Source organism: Mustela erminea, chromosome 7, assembly GCF_009829155.1.
Source record: "Mustela erminea isolate mMusErm1 chromosome 7, mMusErm1.Pri, whole genome shotgun sequence".
NCBI classification, from domain to species: domain Eukaryota; kingdom Metazoa; phylum Chordata; class Mammalia; order Carnivora; family Mustelidae; genus Mustela; species Mustela erminea.
Window position 1 is genome coordinate 16,106,361 of NC_045620.1, and position 20,676 is coordinate 16,127,036.

Genomic DNA, 20,676 nt, shown 5'->3' on the forward strand with positions numbered 1-20,676 from the left:
TTTAAAGATGAAGCAGCAAGATCTCCACCCTACTTTGGGCCCAAATGGGACATCAGGGCCAGATTTCCTCTCCTGCCTCAAACAATGAAGCAACAACACACTGTGGAGGACAGGACAGGCTTCAAGACCCTGGGCAAAAGGCGGCTGAGGAAAGGGATCCAAGAGACGGAGATAGAAAAGGATGGCTCCTGGGCATGGCACAGGGAGGGAAGTGCAGGCGGAGCCTGGCATGACCTGGAATGGAAGAGACAAGGTCAAGTGCTCAGGGAGACCACAGCAGCTCAAGTTTGCACGGCACAGCATAACCAGAGAAGAGAGAGTTGCATGGGAGGGAACCCCAGACATCTGCAGACGGGCCAGAGTACCCCCGGGGCGCTAACTGGTACAAACACATGAGGAGGCCACCTGAGATCAGGGGAGAATGATGTAGAAACACCAGAGAGAACAGTACTTCATGCTCACACAGGGCTGGAAACAGTGCTTAGTCCCACTGACCAGACTACAAATCCTCAACACTCATAAGATAAAGGGTAGAGCACTGGAGGGTCCTGAACTCACTGCTGCTGTGGTCCCACCTGATAAATCTTAAAAACAAGATCCAAAGGATCAAATTATTTCTAAGTAATTCAACTGTATCCCAGAACAAGGCTCTAAAAAAAAGTCTGAGAATACAAAAATATATAGCACTTAGCAAAAGTGAAATTCACAATGTCTGGCATCCAACCAGATGTCACCAGGCATACACAGAGAAGCAAAGCAGGAGCTAAAAATCCAAGCAAAACCCACAATGAAAAGAAAAGCCCATCTACTGAAACTGACCTGAAACTGATACAGAAGCTAAAATCAGCAGACAAGGATAGTAAGAAATTTGTTATCATTGTATTTCATATGTTCGGCAGCCAAGTTGAGATGGAGGATATTTTACAAGATCTGTTAATATCTGGAGACAGAAACCACAACGCCTAAGATGAAAACACACACCAGATGGGATTACCAGGGACCGGATGCCGCAGAGGGGAAGATTAGTCACTTGAAGACAGGGCACTAGAAACCATCCAAAACTAACCAGAGAGAAAGAAGAGTGAAAACAAGAGTAATAACATCAGTAAGCTGTGGGACAGCTCCACGTGGTGGAATATGTAATTGTGGAGTCTGTAAAGAAGGCCCAAAAAGACTATTTGAAGATATAAGGGCTGAAGTGTTTCCAAATTTAATGAAAACCCAAAGATCCAAAAAGCTCAGAGAATACCAAGTATAAGAAACAAAGAACAATCGATCATGGCACACCATAATCAGCTTGTTCAAATCCAGTAATAAAACAGTACAGGACAGATGACAGGTGAGCAACATCCCTAAAGCTCAAAGAAAAAACCCGTCAGGGCAACTGGGTAGCTCAGTTGGTTAAGTGTCTGCCTTTGGCTCGGGTCATGATCCCAGGAACCCTGGGATCGAACCCCACATTGGGCTCCCTGCTCGTCAGGGAGTCTGCTTCTTCCACTCTGTCTGCCCTTCTCCGCTTGTTTGTGCTCTCTCGCTCTCTCACTCTCTCCCTCTCAAAATAAAATCTTTAAAAAAGGACAGACCTGTCAACCATGAGTTCTACACCCAGCAAAACTACCTTTCAAACACTAAGGCGACTTTTCAAATACAAATTTTCCAGATTCACCAGCAGGGCCCAAACTAGTGTTAAAGATGACATTCAGAGAGAAGGAGCTTATTACCAGCTGAAAACATGAATCTATAGAAGAATGAGACCAGTGGAAATGCTTCTTCATGTGAAAAATCCAGAAAGGCCGGAGCAGCAGCAGATGAGGAAAGGGATGAGAAGGAAAAGGAGCAAGAACCATCGATGCCTTTTGTGGTGACAGCATATCCGCTTAAAAGCTGAGATCTGAAAAACTCTGGCTTGAAGAGAGACTGTTCCTCATGCCACATTATCTGTTAAACTCTAGGTCAACTGTTGAGAGACCGATTTCTGATCAGGGGATTCATAAAGCCTTCCTAAAATTATGTATCATTACAAGAGCTAACACTTCAGAGCTGATTCCTGAATTAAACAGGTTACTCAGGAAATAACAAGGCAACGCTCTCCTGCAGCAAAGGCAACAGGCAGAAGCGCAGTTAAGCCACCCTCTCGACCTCAGGATGACGCAGGACGTGCACTCCCATGAAAGCACTTCCATAAAAGCAGACAGGCACATGCCCTGTACAGGTGAGACACAGAGCTTCAGAAGGTCACAGCCAGAGCTGCTCCCTGAGCACCACAGAGACACAGGGACAACCAGGCCACTTCCGTCCTGCATGCTAAGGTTGCTCAAACCCAGTAGGTTTGCACTTGAAACACAAAATGGGGGGATTTTTTCATGGCTACTTGGACTTGAGTTCTGAGATTAGAAACCATCTAATTAAAACAGAAGATGAAGAACAACAAAGATGAAGCTCCAGACAATCCTAAAAAAAACAAAGGGCTGTGGTGGCCGGAAGGAGGCTGCCTTCTTGAAACAGTCCCAGGTGTTTTTCCAAAGGAAATCCCAGTCCTGGCTTGGGAAGGGGGCGAAGCCCAAGCTCCTAGGCCAGCAGGGATGGGTGGGCACAGCACACTCACGCCGCATGTTTCTGGTGCAGAGGCGTCTTATCCCGGTGCAGGGGCGTGGTGACCACCACCTTCTGGCTGCACACCGGGGTGGACGTCAATGAGGGGCTCTCCAGCTCCAGTGTGTCCTGTTTGTTCCAGAAGTTCAGAAACTGCCAGGGAAGAGGAAACAAGACAAAGTGACAACCTGCAGAGGTGGGGTGGGACACCGGACAGCCCCTGTCCCCACCACCCCCCAATATGCTCTGTGACAGGGGTCTCCCTCCTGACCTGGAAGCACTCCCCGACCAGGCACTAGAAAATGAAGACCAGGAAAATCGACAGAACCCACCAGCTAGGTTCACGTAGACCTGTGGAATTGTCACTGCCCCCAGCCCTGGCTTTTGTGAGGCTGGGGAGGGCCATCCCCCATGCCCACACTCACAGCACTGCCAACCGTGCGGTCAGGGCGAAGAAAGCTGGCAGTCTTCAGAGCAACTCTTTTCAGAAGACTAGCCCTCACCCAACCTGTGGACAGGGACAGTGACAATGGTTCTGGTGACGTGAACAACTCCTCACACCAGGGCTAAGCATTCACACCAAGAATTCCATGTAGTTTTCACAGATCTTCTGCAATGTAGGTGCCATTACAACATCCCAATTTACAGAAGAAAGCTGAGGCTAAAGAGGTAAAGGTTCTTGTGCTGAGTGCTAGAGACAGGACACAAATCCAGACCTGAGCCAAGTCTGTGGCACTACCTCCCCGCTCTACCCTGAAGGTGCCCCAGCAGCCCAGGGCCACGAGCAGACCTTGGGTCCACAGCCCTGGGCAGGGTCCCCATCACCCCGGGCTCTTTGTTGGGCAGCTCAGGGCTCACCATTCTCCTTCTCTCATCAGCTGGGCTTATTTGGGGCCTGCTATGGGCTGTAGAAGCCCTGACCCACAGGACCTCAGAACTTGAATGTATTTGGAGACAAGAAACTTCAAAGAGATGATTAAGGTAAAATGAGGTCATAAGGATGGGCTGTCACCCAACATAGCTGGCGTCCTCAGAAGAATCTATGAGAAGCAGGTTAAGATATTATAAGAGAAAGGAGATCAGAACACAGATGCACACACAAAGGGAGTCCATGTGAAGACACAGAGAAGACAGCCAGCCATCTACAACCATGAGAGACTCCGAAAAAAACTGAACTTGCCCACACTTAATCTCAGCTTCCAGAGCTATGAGATTAATTTCTGGAGTTTAAGCCTCCTGGTCTGTGGTACTTTACTGTGGCACCTCTAGAACTAATACAAGGCCTCTGGCAGAAAAATACCACTAATCGCCCCTGACGCAGGTCGGGCCTCAATCTTTGCACAGACGATGGGAGGAGCTTCCTAAAACATGCCTCCTCTGGGCCTCTCTCTCTCCCACATCTTCAGGGAAAGGGGCAGACGTCGTGAGACCCCCAGCCTCCACCCACCATCTTCTGGTCCAGGGACATGGAAACTCCAGGGTCTGCCTCTCAACCGCCCCTCCGTTCCAGCTCCCAGAGACTACCACCCCGCGGGCCCCCAGGGCACCACACAGCCCTCATTTACGCCTATAGCCCTCCAAAGCCCCTGCCTCCTCGCGCTGGCTCTGGACTTCACACCGAGTGCTCCCTCATCTCCATGCCTGTGTTCAGGCTGACAAAACCCAGCTCAAACATCTCTCGGAAGCTCTGAATGCCTCCCCGACATGGAGGGAAGACAGGGTCCCACCTCAGCTTCCCCTAATAGAACTTTCATTACAAACAGGTCAGTACCCAGGACACAACAAGCTCCCAACAACCACAGCACCTTCCATACTACCTTCTGCTCAAGGAACTGCAAGCCTGCCCCCAGCACTCGCTACCCTCATCAAGGGCAAGGATAGGTCACCCTCGCCGTTGCACCCCAAGGCTGGCGAGTCTGCTAAATGAGACTCTTGTAACAAATACTGAGTCCCTTCTCCTCTTTGCCCAGTTACCACCTACTATTTCCAGCTAAGCAATCCCTCCTCCTCATGAAAGCCTTCCAGAGGACACCTTCCCCGCTTGATGCCCTCACAGCTCTGTAAGACTAAGACAGCAGGTGTCACATTCACTTGTAGCTTTTCTTATTAGCTGGTTTTCCCACCAGAGCATAAACTTCTCAAAGGCAGAGCCAGGCCCAGTTTTGCTCCCCTCTATGCCCCCAGCACCTAGCACAGGGCCTCACACACAGCAGACGCTCAGGGAAGCCTTGCTGAATGACGTGTGCCGGCGTCCAGGCCCTGTACTGGGCACTGGGGGTCTGTACACCGAACCCAGCGAGTGGTCGGGGTGGGGTCCACACACCTGGGAGGGCGAAAAGGGCAGGGTCTTGACGGGTGTGCTCTTGGGGGTGAGGCTGTTACAGGAGTCCAGGAACGACAGGCTGGCGCTGTTCTCCGTGACAGGGGACAGGGCGACACGCCTCTTCTTCTGCCGCTTGAGCACCGAAGGCGGCGTGCCGATGCCCAAGCCCCCCACTTCAGTGCTGGGGGAGATGGGGATCAGCTCACCCCGACTGCTCCGGCTCAGGTCTGAGATGGTATGGCCGTCCAGGCGGTACTCGGTCACACTGGGCACCGGGGCAGCAGGCTGGCGGGGCGGCAGCACTTGCTGCTGCCGTGATGGGGATGGCTGCACAGGGCTGTTGCTGCTGCTACCCTCTGCAGACGGCTCCTCGGGCAGGTCAAATTTACTCAGGTCACACCAAGCATCAGGGTCCTGCCCAGAGAGGGGGGGTCAGGAATAACTGCGTCACCCAGCTTTCTCAGCAGATACAAGATTCACTCATTAAAGGACAATACACAAGCATCAGGCAGGAGCCCACAGCCCAGGAGTCATCACCACGAGCGTTTTCCTGCGTTTCCTTGAGGCTTCTTCTACATCCATATCTCTATCTGCAAACATAGCTGAGGTCACATTGCTCATACGGCTGCTTGCTGTTATTTTTAAAAAGCAATACTTAAGACAGACAAAAAGCACAAAGAAAACTCAAGACACCCATCAAGGAGCCTGGGAAATAAAACCTAACCACTGATGCCCCAGGTCCGGCTCCCCTAGCTCCCACCCTCTGCCTGAACTCAGTATTTACTGTCCTCACACACGGCTCTCAGTTTACCACTTACACACGTCCCTCGAGGACAGCTGGGAGTCTGTGTTTTTAGCCTTAGAAAAAAATCGTTTCTATATACTGCTTTTTATCCATTTAAAGTTATACTACTAATAATAGAGCTTAATTCTATTACCTACGAGTTGGATGTTTACTATTAATAAATATCAGTTACATGAAAATTTTCCAACTTTTGTAACACATTTTATGACTGCGAAATATTCAATCATAGGAATGTATTAGTTACTTAACTATCCCCCTCTTCTGCTGGGACATTGTTTATTCCCTTAGTTTTTATTTTATTTTTTTTTAAATATTTCATTTATTTATTTGACAGACAGAGGTCACAAGTAGGCAGAGATGCAGGCAAAGAGAGACAGAGAAGCAGGCTCCCCGCTGAGCAGAGAGCCCGATGCGGGGCTCAATCCCAGGACCCCGGGATCATGACCTGAGCTGAAGGCAGAGGCTTTAACCCACTGAGCCACCCAGGCACCCAATTCCCTTAGTTTTTAAAAATTAAAAATAACATCTTCGTGAACATCTTGGATACAAATCTTCTCCTAGAAGTGAAGTCTTAGGCCCGAGGCTGTGAGGCCGGGTTTACGGGTCCTGATCTGCATGGCCACACTCCTGGAGAATGGGCTCCGCTGTGCTCCACGCACCTGTCAGTCACCGAGGCCTCCTGGGCCACTTCACCTAAACCGTCTCCAATGCCACAAGAACCTGCCAGACAAGCGTTACCTTCTTCCTTCCCAGACCAGAGATGGTGCAATCTACCCAAAGTCACTTAAGTTTCTGGGAGCATTTCTGAGTCATACCCAGGTCTTCCTTCCTTTGCCCAATAAATTACAACCCAGCCGCAAGGCTGCTGGAGAGAAGCTTCTGCCTTGGTCCCTGGAGCTCTGGCCCTGAGTAGGACCAGATCCCCCTGATGCCTGCTGGTCCTTGGGACTCGAAGGAGCATGGGCAGTTCATCCCCAAGGGTGGACACCAGCTCAGGGCAGTACTGACTTTAGGCCCACACTTCAAACAGCAAACCCCAGCCTCGAGGAGGCCCCAGACTGATGGTGTCTAATGGACCAGAAACAGATCCTACAAGCACTGTCTGGAGGAACAGATGGCAGTGTTTCCACAAACGCGGTAACAGAGCGTGGATATTATTAGGTGGCAGGCAAGGAGCCTGGCCCGTGGTGGGCGTTCACATGTCAGCTGCTGGTTACTAATTAAGCATTCGACTGGGCATACAGTGGCCGCTCAAAGCACCTGAGCTCCGCCTGCCCCTCTCTGGGTCCATCAAGCAGAAGAGCCAGACCAGTGTGAGGATGAAGGCGTAACACCATGAGAGGCCAACGGGGCCAGGCACAGAATGCGTCCTGCATTCATCTAACTCTCCCCTTAGGGCCCAAACCAGTGACTGCGCCTGGCATCCAGGAGCTATTTATTGAACGTATTGACAAACCAATCAGACCTGCTTCTTGGGCCACTCTGAAATTTCCTGGAGTGGAGGGGACACCATAGCTAGATGCTGTAGCCGGGACCAGTCCCAAACTCTGGAACAAGAGGTAGTTAAGATAGCCAAGACCTGTTAAGACTTGGCTGAGTAAGACTGAGCTTAGTCAGTGTGACCACGGGGACACTACTTAACCCTCCCTGAACCTCAGTCTCATCTAGAAAACACAAAGAACATGCCTCATAAGATACTGTGTGGATTATACACGGAACCCAGAGCCTGGCATTTAGATGCTCGACAAACAGTGTCATTATTCTTAGCAAGGATGGGGAAGCCCGAGTGGGAAGGTGAATGTGCTTCCCACTGAACTCCGCTGTCCCTAGTTGCCAGGTCTGTCACCCATCACCTCATGAAACCCGCTCCGCACGGCAGCCCTGTCTGACACAGCAGGAGATGCAGCCCTCACTGAGCTGTCCTTGGCGAGGTTCAATCCACAGCTAAGGCGGCCTCCGGCAGGGTTACTGGAGTTACCAGAACCAACTCTGCACACCAAACCCCACCCACTTGGCACACCCAACCCCGCCCTACATCCAATGGGGCAAGCACTAGGCTCTTCCCTGCGGTGTTCTGGGCCTTAAACACCCTCTCCTCATCACCCTTGAGGTCTCAGGACAGTGCCACCTCCTCTGGGGAGCCCTCCCACCCCATGTGCACTGTGGCACATGAGGGCAGGGACCGCATGGCCACCCTCTGTGTCCCCAGGCCCTGGATCCCAGCTGGGCACTCTGCGTCAGCCCAGGAGACAGTCGTAGGATGACAGAGTGAACAGAAGGATGCCCGCCCATCAGAGAAGCACTCCTGGTTGGCAGGTGCTCTATGCCCACTGTGAAGTGCCGTGACCAACATTACCGACTCGATCAAGTCCAGGGCTTCCGAGAGGCTGGACCCTACGGCAGGGATGATGAGGTTTGCAGCCTCCACCACCCACTTATAGGGCAGGCTAATTTCTGGCGAGGAGCCGTCCTGGTCTTCACGCTTCGGGAAGTCCTCCAAGGGCTCCGGCGTCCACACTCCATCCAGGTGTGCAGGAACAGCTCCCTGCTCCGTGGAGGCGGTGGCTGCCGTGGCCTCCTCCTCACTGCTTTCCTCTTCCTTCACGGCAGGAAGTACGGGGGGCCAGCTGGTCACATTTCCCTGTTGGACACAAGGGCACGGGGTTCTTATTATGAGATGGACGCTGTGTAGTACTCTAGGGAAAAACACACAACCTGAGGGGCTGGCTGGCTCAGTCTTAGAGCAAGCGACTCTTTATCTCGGAGTCCTAAGTTCGAGCCTCACATCAGGCACAGAGGTTATTCAACATTAAAAATTTAAAGAAAATAGGGGCACCTGGGTGGCTCAGTGGGTTAAAGCTTCTGCCTTCAGCTCAGGTCATGATCCCAGAGGCCTGGGATCGAGCCCCACATCAGGCTCTCTGCTCAGTGGGGAGCCTGCTTCCTCCTCTCTCTCTCTGCCTGCCTCTCTGCCTACTTGTGATCTGTCTGTCAAATAAATAAATAAAAATCTTTAAAAAAAAATTTTTTTTTTAATTTAAAGAAAATAAAATTAAAATGTACAACCTGATCTAATAAGGATACTAGGATGAATCTAAATTGAGAGACAGATGGGAGGCCGGGTGGCTCAGTCAGTAAAGCGTCCGACTCTTGATCTCAGCTCACGTCTTGATTTCAGGGTTGTTCACAGTTCAGGCCCCACGCTGGGCTCCACACTAGGAATGGAGTCACTTATACATAAAAAAGTAAAAAGAGAAAGACAGACAGACAGAAGGAAAGACGGACCGCAAAATAACTGGCATTAGCCTATACTTCTAAGATATCAGCATCACGAAAGGCTAAGAAAGGTTAAGGAACTATTCAGATAAAATAGACAAGAGATATGATAACTAAGTCTACTTCTAGACTGTATCGTGGGCAGGAAAATGGAATGGACTGTGGATTTGTTCGAAGCCCTGAATCAGGACTTAAAATCCCTGAACTGAACAAAAACATACATATGAGTATGTAAGCCAAGGTCCTTATTCTTAGGAAACACAGACTCAGTATTATGGGATAGAGAAGCAAATGGCTCAGATAAAATAGTAGTACCTGTATACAGAAAAATAAAGCAAATCAGGCAAATGTTAAAAACTAACAAATCTAGAGACGCCTAACTGGCTCAGTCAGTAGAGCATGCAACTCTTTTTTTTTTTTTAAAGATTTTATTTATTTATTTGACAGAGAGAAATCACAAGTAGATGGAGAAGCAGGCAGAGAGAGAGAGAGGGAAGCAGGCTCCCTGCTGAGCAGAGAGCCCGATGCGGGACTCGATCCCAGGACCCTGAGATCATGACCTGAGCCGAAGGCAGCGGCTCAACCCACTGAGCCACCCAGGCGCCCCGAGCATGCAACTCTTGATCTCAGGGTTGTGAGTCTGAATCCCACATCGGGTGCAGAGATAACTAAAAACATTTTTTTAAAATCCTTAAAAAAAAAAAAAAAAAAAAGAAAAACTAATGAATCTAGTAAAGAGTATTATGGGAATTCTTTGTACTATTCTTGTAACTTTTCTGTATGCTTAATATCATTTCAAAATAAATGTTTGGAAAATGAGTGTATACTAATTTTGTGACAAAAAAAAAAAAAGATGAAAATCATTTGAGGCACTAGCTCTCCTGGCAGAGCCCTGAAAGTAAGGTTGACATGTTAACCTTATATATCCCAGTGTAGCCTTGAGAAGAGCACATGTGATCAACAAGGCTTCTCAAGGGCAAGGATCGTGATCCCACGTCCCTGAGGAGGGCCAAACGGCATCAGGAAGAGTTATGCAGGCTCTGGATTCAGCCAGAGCTTGGCCATTTTTGCTGGCCCACCTTGAGCAAGCTGTGTGGCCTGTGTGTGCATCAGCTCTCTTGCCTGTAAAATGAGGACCCTGAGGAGGTCAGCAGCGAGGCCAGCAGCACCCAGCATGCACCGTGGCTATTACTGCTATCACTGTCAAGTGAACAGGATGGAAATGGTTTGTGATCCAGGCAAAGGAAGTAAAGGATTAGATAAGAACAGATTTGATTGAAAACTTGTAACTGCAACGATTAGAGAAAGGGAAGAATGCCATAAACGCTGTTGAAGGTTCTGAATGTGGGAATCCCACTTCAGAAACAGCTGTGTTGAAAATGGCTCGGTGATTTTATTTAAAATTCGGAATACACTTACCATATGACCCAACAATCCCAAACCTAGATGTTTACCCAAGAGACATGAAAACTTATGTTCACACAAAATCTTGAACGCAGATGCCTATAGCAGCTTTCTTTGGGAACAAGCTAGAAACAGCGACCCTCAGCTGGTAAACAGATAAAGAATGGTACTTCCAGACCCACAGACTGTCACTCAGCAGTACAGAGGAACAAATCACTGACAGTCACAGCCACATGGGTGAACCGTAATGCATTAACAGCTAAGCGGAAGAGAACAGTCACAGCAGAGTATGGACTGTGTGATTCCGTTGACGCAACCAACATCCTTTTGAAGGTAAAACTACAGAGATAGAAAACAGAGAAGCAGCTGCCAAGGGCTGAGTGCTTGGGAACTTCAGGGGGTGTTGGAAATGTCCTCCAGCTTGATTGAGGTGTGGGTTATATTTGTCAAAACGTACAGAACTATCTACTAAAAGGTGCATTTACTGTCTATAAACTACACCTTTATAAAGTGAAGGGATGAAGAAGATCTGAGTTTCCCAAGCTAGGAAAAAGGAGTTACCATATGATACAGGGGTAATATCCTTAATACATAAATAAAAGTTTATGAGTGACCAAAACAAACAAACAAACAAACAAACAATTAATTTGGGTAAAGGAAAATCAATAAGCTAAAGAAAAATGGTAAACCTCACAAGTAAAAGAAATCAAACCCAAATGATAGTCTGTTGTTGCTCATAAAATTGGCAAAGTTTTTTTGTTTTGTTTTTAATGAGAGGGAGAGAGAATCCTAAGCAGGTTCCACATCCAGTGCGGAGCCCCGAACCAATTCAGGCCTTGTCTCACGACTCTGAGAGCATGACCTGAGCAGAAACCAAGAGTCAGATGCTTTACCAACTAAGCCACCCAACATCCCGGCAAAGATATTTTCAATATAGTCACAGCCAGTCACGACAACAGTGTGGGGAAACAGGCAGTGCCATATGCTGCCAACAGGACAAAATGGTACCAACACTCGAGTGGCGATTTGGTGATGCTTATAAAAATTTCACGTGTCCGTACCATTTGACCTAGTCATGCCACATCTATAAGAACTAACCCACATTAATAAGTACATGCACAGAGAATAGGAAAGATGATGTTCCCTGCAGCGTCTTAACAGAAATGGTGACAAATGTTCATCAGCAGGTCACGACAAGACAACAGATTCAAGAATGGTGTAAAGCTCTGTATGCACAAAATGACATGGAAAGATTTCAGAAGAAACTCTATGGCAGTAAGTTATCACAATCTCATTTTCAACATATTGCCCTTAATTAGAAATGTTGGCAAACACATTAAACAATATATTGGTTCTCTCTGGCAGTTGAGATTAGCAGGCTCTGTCTTCTGTAATACTCAGTTCTGTAAAGTTTCTAACTCTTTTTTTTTTTTTTTTAAAGATTTTATTTATTTATCAGAGAGAGAGTGGGGGAGAGAGCAAGCACAGGCAGACAGAATGGCAGGCAGAGGCAGAGGGAGAAGCAGGCTCCCTGCTGAGCAAGGAGCCCGATGCGGGACTCGATCCCAGGACGCTGGGATCATGACCTAAGCCAAAGGCAGCTGCTTAACCAACTGAGCCACCCAGGCGTCCCAAGTTTCTAACTCTTTACAGGGATCCTGCATTACTTTTGAAGTATGGGGACAAGAACTACAATTGCAAGCCTGACTGGTGAGTGGGGAGAACAGGAGTTGGTCCCAGAGACACATTAATAGGCAAACCTTTTCTGGCAGACAATCTAGCAAAACGTATTAGAAATTTTTCAAGAAGGCTCAGTTGGTTAAGCAACTGCCTTCTGCTCAGGTCATGATCCCAGAGTCCCGGCATCAAGTCCCACATTGGGCTCCCAGCTCTGCGAGAAGTCTGTTTCCCCTTCTGACCTCCTTGTCTCTCATGCTCTCTCTCAATCTCTCTCTCTCAAGTAAATAAATAAAATCTTTAAAAAAAAAGAAATTTTTTCAAGAAATGTGTCTCAATCCATCTCCAGGAATTCCTAAAGAAATAACGAGCCCATGCACAGTGATTTGAGTTACAAGGATGGTCGTTGAAGTTTTGTTTCTAATTTTATTTATTTTTTAAAAATGTTATTTATTTGACGGAGAAAGAGAGAGCAAGAGAGGGAACAAAAGCAGCAGAGGGAGAGGGAGAAGCAGGCTTCCTACCTACCAGGGCCCGATACGGGGCTCAATCCCAGGACCCTGGGATCATGACCTGAGCTGAAGGCAGATGCTTAACCATCTGAGCCACGCAGGCGCCCCTGGCTTTGTTCCTAATTTTTAAAATTAGATATAGGGGCGCCTGGGTGGCTCAGTGGGTTAAGCCGCTGCCTTCGGCTCAGGTCATGGTCTCGGGGTCCTGGGATCGAGTCCCGCATCGGGCTCTCTGCTCGTCGGGGAGCCTGCTTCCCTCTCTCTCTCTCTCTACCTGCCTCTCCATCTACTTGTGATTTCTCTCTGTCAAATGAATAAATAAAATCTTAAAAAAAAAAAAAATAAAATAAAATAAAATAAAATTAGATATAACCATAATTACATAAACAGCACAAGAGAACCATGAAAATGATGCTGGAGATGAAATGAGGCTGAAAACAACACCCTCACTGACCCCCGGGGCTCATTCTGGCCCCGCACGGCTAGCGCTCCAGAAGAAAAGTGCCAGAGGCAAAAGCGAAGTCAAAACACTAACTTTCAGCCCAGGATTTTCAGAGACTGAAGAAGGTCTGCCCACTTCCCCTCCATCCTAAAAAGTAACTATGTCTGCTGATGATGCCCATGGTTTCTCTTTGTGGAACGTATGCTTCTTCTTCAACCAGAAGTAAAAGGCTTGAAAATATGTTACTTAGATACTCAACAAAGTATGAGAAGCAGACTCTGCTGGTTAGGGGATGTGTGGGGAACCCAGACTGGAAGAAGACAATTTACTTTCTGTTCGAGATCTTTCTCTACTGTTTGTTATTCTACAGAAGCATTCATATCAGTGAATCAAGAGATACTCTCTCAAGTTGAAAAACTGAGAAACAGAAGCAAGAATGTGATGCAATGCCACAGCAGAGAGTCACAGCCCTGGAGGGGATGCGGGTCCTAGTGAGCCAGTAAGAATAGGGAAGGGGGAGCGTGAAGAAAGCTTACTCACTAGTTCACAATCCCAGAAGAGACTAGAACACAGCACAGGGGGAGTGCGTTACCTCCCATGACTCAGCATTGTCCAATCCTCATTCTTTGACACATTTATTTTTATTTTTTTTAAAAGATTTTATTTATCTATTTGATAGACAGAGATTACAAGTAGTCAGAGAGGCAGGCAGGGAGAGAGAGGAGGAAGCAGGTTCCCTGCAGAGCAGAGAGCCCGATGTGGGGCTCAATCCCAGGACCCTGGGATCATGACCTGAGCCGAAGGTAGAGGCTTTAACCCACTGAGCCAACCAGGCACCCCCCTCCTTTTTTTTTTTTAAAGACTTTTTTTTAAGTATCCTTTTTGAGAAAGAGAGCATAAGCAGGGGAAGCAGTAGGCAGAGGGAGAAGCAGGCTCCCTGCTGATCAAGGAGCCCAAAGCGGGACTCAATCCCAGGACCCTGAGATCATGACCAGACCTAAAGGCAGATGCTTAACCCACTGAGCCACCCAGGTGCCCCCAAATCTTTTTAAGTTTATTTATTTACTTTTGTAATCCCTATACCCAATGTGGGGGTGAACCACAACCCTTACATCAAGAGTCACAAGCTCTTCTGACTGAGCCAGCCAGGTACCCCAAATCTTTATTTGTAAATAATAAATCACTGGGGTGCCTGGGTGGCTCAGTGGGTTAAGCATCTGCCTTTGGCTCAGGGCATGATCTTAGGGTCCTGAGATTGAGCCCCACATCAGACTCCCTGCTCAGTGGGGTGACTGCTTCTCCCTCTCCCCCTGCCTCTACCCTCTGTTTATACTCCATCAAATAAATAAATAAAATCTTAAAAAAAAAAAAAAAAGAATAAATCATTAGAAAAAATAGTTTTGAAATTTCAATAAAAAGTTTGCTCTGGGGGCGCCTGGGTGGCTCAGCAGGGAGCCTACTTCCACCCCCGGCCTCTGCCTGCCTCTCTGCTTACTTGTGATCTCTCTCTCTGTCAAATAAATAAATAAAATCTTAAAAAAAAAAAAAAATTTGCTCCAGAGTATGGGGTGGGAAATGCTAACACCTGCATACTGGTTTCGTTTTTATAATTGTAAACCTAATACCATATAACTTCTTTGTATGATTTTCTAGAAAACTGTGTGAAATTATAGACAGAAAACAGACGAGGGATGCCTGGGATGAGGGAAAAGCGCTGATGAAAAGGAAGACAAGGGAACATGGCAGGTGATGGAAAGGTCTGTATCTCGATGTGGTTTGGTAGTTATCGGACAGTATGTTTTTTGTCACGACTCAGAACTGTACACTAAATGCCATGGATTTTACTGTAAGTGAATTAGACCTCAATAAATAAATTATATTTTCTTCAATTGCCAACCTGCTTTAAGTATGAAAAGCCTAGAAAGGGCGACAGGTAGAAAGGAAGCTGTTGCTAAGGACAGAGGAGGCTTAGGACCTCTTCAAGCCAACCCTCCATTTTATATGTCAGCTTGTTCTGTCGTCCTTCGCCTGCGGGCAGACAAGTGTCAGGTCTGTGCAGAGTTATGGGACAAGGAAGGGCCCTGGTGAGGGAGATGCAGCCCACAGGAGACCCGGTGGCAGGAAGTCATGAACAGCGGTGGCGAAGATGAAAAGCAAAGAACAGGTGTTAAATGAGATGGGCGGGGCTAAATACGGAACCCAAAGCTGGGCGCTGGGGCTGAGCAGCCTCAGCAAGCCGTCTCACCTGCTCCTCCACGGGGCGGGCACTCTGGCAGCCGTCCTTGTCCTCGAGCTCCAACAGCAAGTACACAGGGGGCTTGCAGTCTTTGGACTCACTCAGGAAGCCACCTGTGTCCACCTTCCTTTTGATGGTGGAGTTCCAGTGATTCTTCACAGCATTGTCTGTCCTGCGGGGGCCAAGAGGGGACCTTTCAACTCAGAAGTGCCACGCGCCATGTCACGGACCTCCCTGAGTGGAGTTCCCGCTCCCGTAAATGAGGTCAACCCAATGACTCCACGGTCTCTTTTTTTAAATAGGTTCCATGCCCAGCGTGGAGCCCAGTGTGGGGCCTGAACTCCCGACCCTGAGATCAAGACCTGAACTGAGATCAAGAGTCAGATACTCAGCTGACTGAGCCACCCAGGCACCCTGACTCTACAGTCTCTTAGCTTTAAAATGAAGTCACACATGCATCTAGTCCTCAGTGATTTATACATATTTCCACTAACCTCAGCAAAATAAGCAGAGGTTTTATTCAGCCTATGGTAACACTCACACAGCTGAAATGTTTCTGAAGCTCGCATTCCCTTTTCCACTCACTTTGCATCTGCAGAAACTAGAAGCAAAGCCCTGGCTGCTAAGCTCCATCCTAAGGCTCACGGTGCCCTTGAACGCAAGCCCTGGTCCTCCTCTCAGACGGCAAATGGCCACAGAGGGCAGAACTGGATGGCAGAAAGGGTCTGACATGGGTCACTCTGAGCCTCTGTTACTTTATCTGGAGAATCAGGAGATGACTTCATACTCCATCACTTACTGAAGAGTAACTGGGGAGACACATGTATGACAAGCAGAGAGCAGGAAGATGTTACAAGAGCAGAGTACTAGAGTGTGGAAGTGGGGAGAAGTGCAGGAACAGAAAGCACACTGGTACAGATAAACCAGCAGAGCAGGAGAAAACTGTACGGTGGTATGCAAATACAGCCCAGTACAGCGGCACCAAAATACAACGTGTAGAGAAGCAGGTGGCAGTTCGGAATTATCATAGTAGCACACAGCAAACGCAGTAAGCAGCATGTGCAGCCGAGTATTGTAGAACAGGGCAGGAGAGGCCTACAGAAGCCCACAGCAGCACCCGCTGCAGGACCACGGGGAGCAGAGCAGCACGGAGCACAGACCAGTGCAGCACCACGGAAGCGTGCAGCAGCAGAGCCGTAGAGAAGAGGGTAGGAGAGCAGCCCAGGCGTGCATGGCAGAACAGCAGCGCGGCCCATCAGACTACAAGACAGAGACGCAGGCACGTGGTAGGCGCTCCCTACTGAAGGAGTCCAAGCACGGTGCTCTTCCCCTGAATTGTGAATGGCCATGATGCATGGCCGGAATGAGCCGCCAGTCAAAGAGGTGGGTCGGCTCGAAACTCTCCCACCGTGGGCTGTCCTGACCAGGCAGGGGTATGGGCAGTATGGGGAGGTCGCTGGGGACCAACCGCAGTCTGGAAGACAGAGAGACACCCCCACCAAGGACTGAAGGACGAGTGTGTTGGCTACACAGGGGCACAAGCAGTATGCATCCCAGGCCAACAGAGGAGAGCACCAGGGGATTCTCAGAGGGAGCTCTCCACGTTTTGGGGGCTGAGAGGAGGGCAGACAGCTAAAGTCCAAGGGGTAAGCAAGGGTGACAGTGCATCAAGGCCAGGCTGGTGGCATCAGGTTCACGGGGAGAGAGACCCAGGTCTTCAACCCAAGCACTAGAAGAAGCAGTTAGGATAACATACTCAGGTTTGAGTTTTGAAACTAGACCATTCCAGACTTCAGAGGAAAGACACCGTCCGGCATTTTATCTCCTCTCCCTCCCAGGACCACAGTGTCATGACAAAGGAGTAAAAATTAAACTGAATAAGGGAGAAATGCCTAAGGACAAAGAGAACAGGGTAGAAAACAGCCACAAATAAAGAGGCTTATTTAAGTTTTCAGAAGACGGAAAGCACTTAGGGGAACAATAAGCAACTTAGGAGAGGGGAGTTGACCCTGGAGAAAGATTCTGGCAAGAATGGAGTCAAGTCTTCCTGATGCTCCCCTAAAGCCCCCAAGAGGCTCTTAGAGGGACCAGGCACAGCAAGGAATAGAAAACAGAGCAATGGTTTGGACGTCTAGATCCTGGCCCTGACCACACAGGCAGGAATAAGAGAAGTTTATTCTCTAAGAAAAAGGACAAGGCAACCCTGGCAGAGGGCAGGGGTGGTGCACAGAGCTCCAACAGGGATCAGAGGAAAATCTGTACACAGAGTAGAAAGCCCCCAGGCTCTTTCTCCATGCCGTGGTCCGGAACTGCCTATAAAGCCAGGTCCGGGCAGCCCTAGGCAAGAATCTGAAGGACTCCTTCATCCCTGGGAAAAGTGAACAACTGCAAAGAAATGGGACTGACTCTTGGACTATCCCCCAAGAGCCCAGTGGATGTCCTCACTCCCTGGGAACATCCCAGCCTGCCCCAGCCCCCGGTCCGCAGCACCCAGCTGGCAGCTCACCTCCCCGGCAGCATCTTGGCGATCTCGGCCCAGCGGTTGCCGAGCACCTTGTGGGCCTCGCAGATGATGCGGTCCTCCTCCTCCGTCCAGCAGGACTTCTTTACCTCGGGGTTGAGGTGGTTATGCCAGCGCTCACGGCACTGCTTCCCCAGCCGGCCCTTCAGGTGCTTGGCGATCAGCGTCCACTGCTTCGTGCCGTACTTCTTGACCAGCTCGATGACCTTGGAAAAGGTCTCTGTGAGGCCAAGGGCACTCGCCCCTCCCTCGCCCCCTAATAGAACAGTGCAGTTCTTTCCACATAAGCCTCATCTCACCGCGGCCTGGAGAGGACCAGCTGGACACCCCTGCCTACCCCCAGGACAGCCTCACCATCCCTGGATCTGCTGGGGTGCAGGAAGGCCCACTGTGTGCAAGGCGCTGTCCCGACAGATACCTTTTGATCCTCCTCTTTGGTCCATGGCCCCTTGACGAGGTCTGGGTTCAAGACCCTCAGCCACCGGTATTGGCACTGCTGGTCAGTGCGGTTCTGGGGAGAGAACAGGAACCCGTGAGGACTCCTATGACAACAGCCTGGGGCCCTGGCTGAGCACTGGGTTCAAGGCCAGGCCTTGATCCCTTCACCCACCACACACTACACTCCCACCTGCTGGAACACACATGGCTACCCTGTAGGAAGCTTCCTCCGGCCCCCCAGTACAAGGAGGGAGCCATAAGTTGCTATAACTAAAAGTTTGTGGCGTATGTGAGGGATCTGTCCTTGCTTCTGGGAAAGCATTATTTCCCTGAAGGTTTCAGATCTCACAGAAGCAAGTGAAGGTGAGGTAGAAAGGGTCTGCTGACTTGGTCCCTGAGCTGCAAGCGACTTGGGAGATAAGGCCGCTAGCAACTCCTGACACATCCCCTCCCTACCAGATACCTGCAGTCCTGGGGGTGGAGATACGGGGGACCTGCAACCCCAGGAGGCTTCCGCTGCTCTGGGGGACCTCAGCAGGAAGCCTGCCCAAAGTTATCACTTCCCCTCTATTTCAGTCTCGCTCTTCAGATTGCTTACATTTCTAGCAGAAGGAAATGCAAATGTGCCACTGGTCACAGGCTCCAGATGGCACAGAGCCCGAAGACCACCAGGCCTGCCAAGGCTGCTGTGTGGAGATGTTTATGACAGGGGGACTCAAATTCTGGCTTGGGAAGGAAGGGCCTAGGAAGGCTGGTGTTTTGGCGGGGAGGGGGCAGCTTGGTAAGGAACACCGTCTTCTCCTTGGCATAAAGTCTGTCCTAGGCACAGTCTGGTCACCAGAACCTTCATCTCTGGGGTAGGAGGCCACCGCGGGGCTGCACTCACAGGAAAGTGGCTGGCCAGGAACTTCCAGTCTTGCTGTCCGAACTGCCTTACCAGAGTCCTCAGCTGCTCATCCTGCCAATGCCAGAAAGAGAGGGCTCAGCTCGCACACGTGCGGAAAGCACGATCACGATGGAGGAAAGGGCAAAAGGACCACCGCCTCCACGCAAGCAGTCATGAAGGGAGCACCTACTACGTGCCAAGTACTACAGACACAGCAACGGGCAGCGACAGAGCTGCCCCATCTTGCGGGAATCATGCCCCAGAAGGAGCTAATCAAAGGCTCCCACAAACGAGAGTAAAGCCAGCGGACAGGAACATGGTGACTGCCTCTTCAGGGAGACCAAGGGACAGGCTCAGAGGAAGGCTGGTGCGGCTAGAATGCAGGAAGCAAGTGAGAGGGGGATGCAAGGTGACTTGGGAGGTCACAGCAGGCGCCGGACCACACACAAGACTGCTCGGGCCTCTGCATCACACGAAGCCACTGAGGCATTTGAGCAGTGGGTGGTCACGATCCAACGTGCATATTATGCACTTCGCCTTGGCAGCTTCAGGGAAAGGGGCTGTAAGAGGGCAGAAGGGAGGAAGGGAGGCCATGAGAGACGCACAGGCCAGAGAGGACAGCGACCGACGGGGACGTGCGGCATGCAAACAGTAGGTGTTACTACAGTCTCCTGAAAATAAACTACAGACTCCCGCAACAACATGAAATCTCAACATCATGAGGAAGCTGAGCATAAATGAGTGCACGCTGCATGATTCCATGCATAGGACATTCTAGAAAACGTCAGTGAAGCTATAAGGACAAAAAGGCAGTTGGTGGTTGTCTGAGATCAGAGGTGAGGGAGGGAGGGACAGCAAAGGGGTGCAGGGCTGTTCAGAAGTTAATGGAAGTGCTCTATAAGGTGATCCTTATATCCCAGTGCGATGAAAAGCACTGAGCTGCACTGCGAATGGCTGCAGTTCACTGGATGGAAAGAACTTCTCGATCAAATTGATTTTTTTATATTTTATATACATCTATATAAAGAAAATGTGGTATATCCATATAATATATAATGGAATGTAATATAAAATGGAATGTTTATTCAGCTTTAAAACAGAAGGAAATTCTGTTCGAAGCTACAGCAGGGATGAGCCTCAAGGACAGAGGTAAGATAAGCCCGTCACAAAAGGACAAATACTATAGAATTCCACTCATATGAAATATCTAGGGGCGCCTGGCTCAGTGGGTTAAAGCCTCTGCCTTCGGCTCAGGTCATGATCCTGGGGTCCTGGGATTGAGCCCTGCGTCGGGGAGCCCTGCTTCCTCCTCTTTGCCTGCTTTTCTGCCCACTTGTGATCTCTGTCAAATAAATAAATAAAATCTTTAAAAAAAAATTTTTTTAAGTTTAAAAAAAAAATAAAACTAGAAAGCAGACAGACGGTCATCAAGAGCTGGGGGAAGGGCATGAAGAATTTGAGCTCGGTGGGTATATTCAGTTTTGCCAGACGAGAAAGTTCTAAAGATCTACTGCACAACGGGAATGCACTTACCGCACTGAACTTGAATTGCACACTTAAAAAT

At 49.2% G+C, this 20,676-nt stretch overlaps 1 protein-coding gene across 4 annotated transcripts in view; it reads right to left on the reverse strand.

Moving 5' to 3' along the window:
* MYBL2 (MYB proto-oncogene like 2) overlaps window positions 1–20,676 on the reverse strand; it is a 36,024-nt gene that overhangs the window by 8,349 nt on the left and 6,999 nt on the right. For all 4 annotated transcript variants that reach the window (XM_032350615.1, XM_032350616.1, XM_032350614.1 and 1 more), the window contains exons 3-9: window positions 19,113–19,184; window positions 18,207–18,299; window positions 17,774–17,994; window positions 15,277–15,439; window positions 8,077–8,361; window positions 4,916–5,329; window positions 2,606–2,745 (exon numbers count right to left, since the gene is read on the reverse strand). In XM_032350615.1, coding sequence (XP_032206506.1) covers window positions 2,606–2,745; window positions 4,916–5,329; window positions 8,077–8,361; window positions 15,277–15,439; window positions 17,774–17,994; window positions 18,207–18,299; window positions 19,113–19,184 — 1,388 coding nt within the window. The remainder of the gene's footprint in view (window positions 1–2,605; window positions 2,746–4,915; window positions 5,330–8,076; window positions 8,362–15,276; window positions 15,440–17,773; window positions 17,995–18,206; window positions 18,300–19,112; window positions 19,185–20,676) is intronic.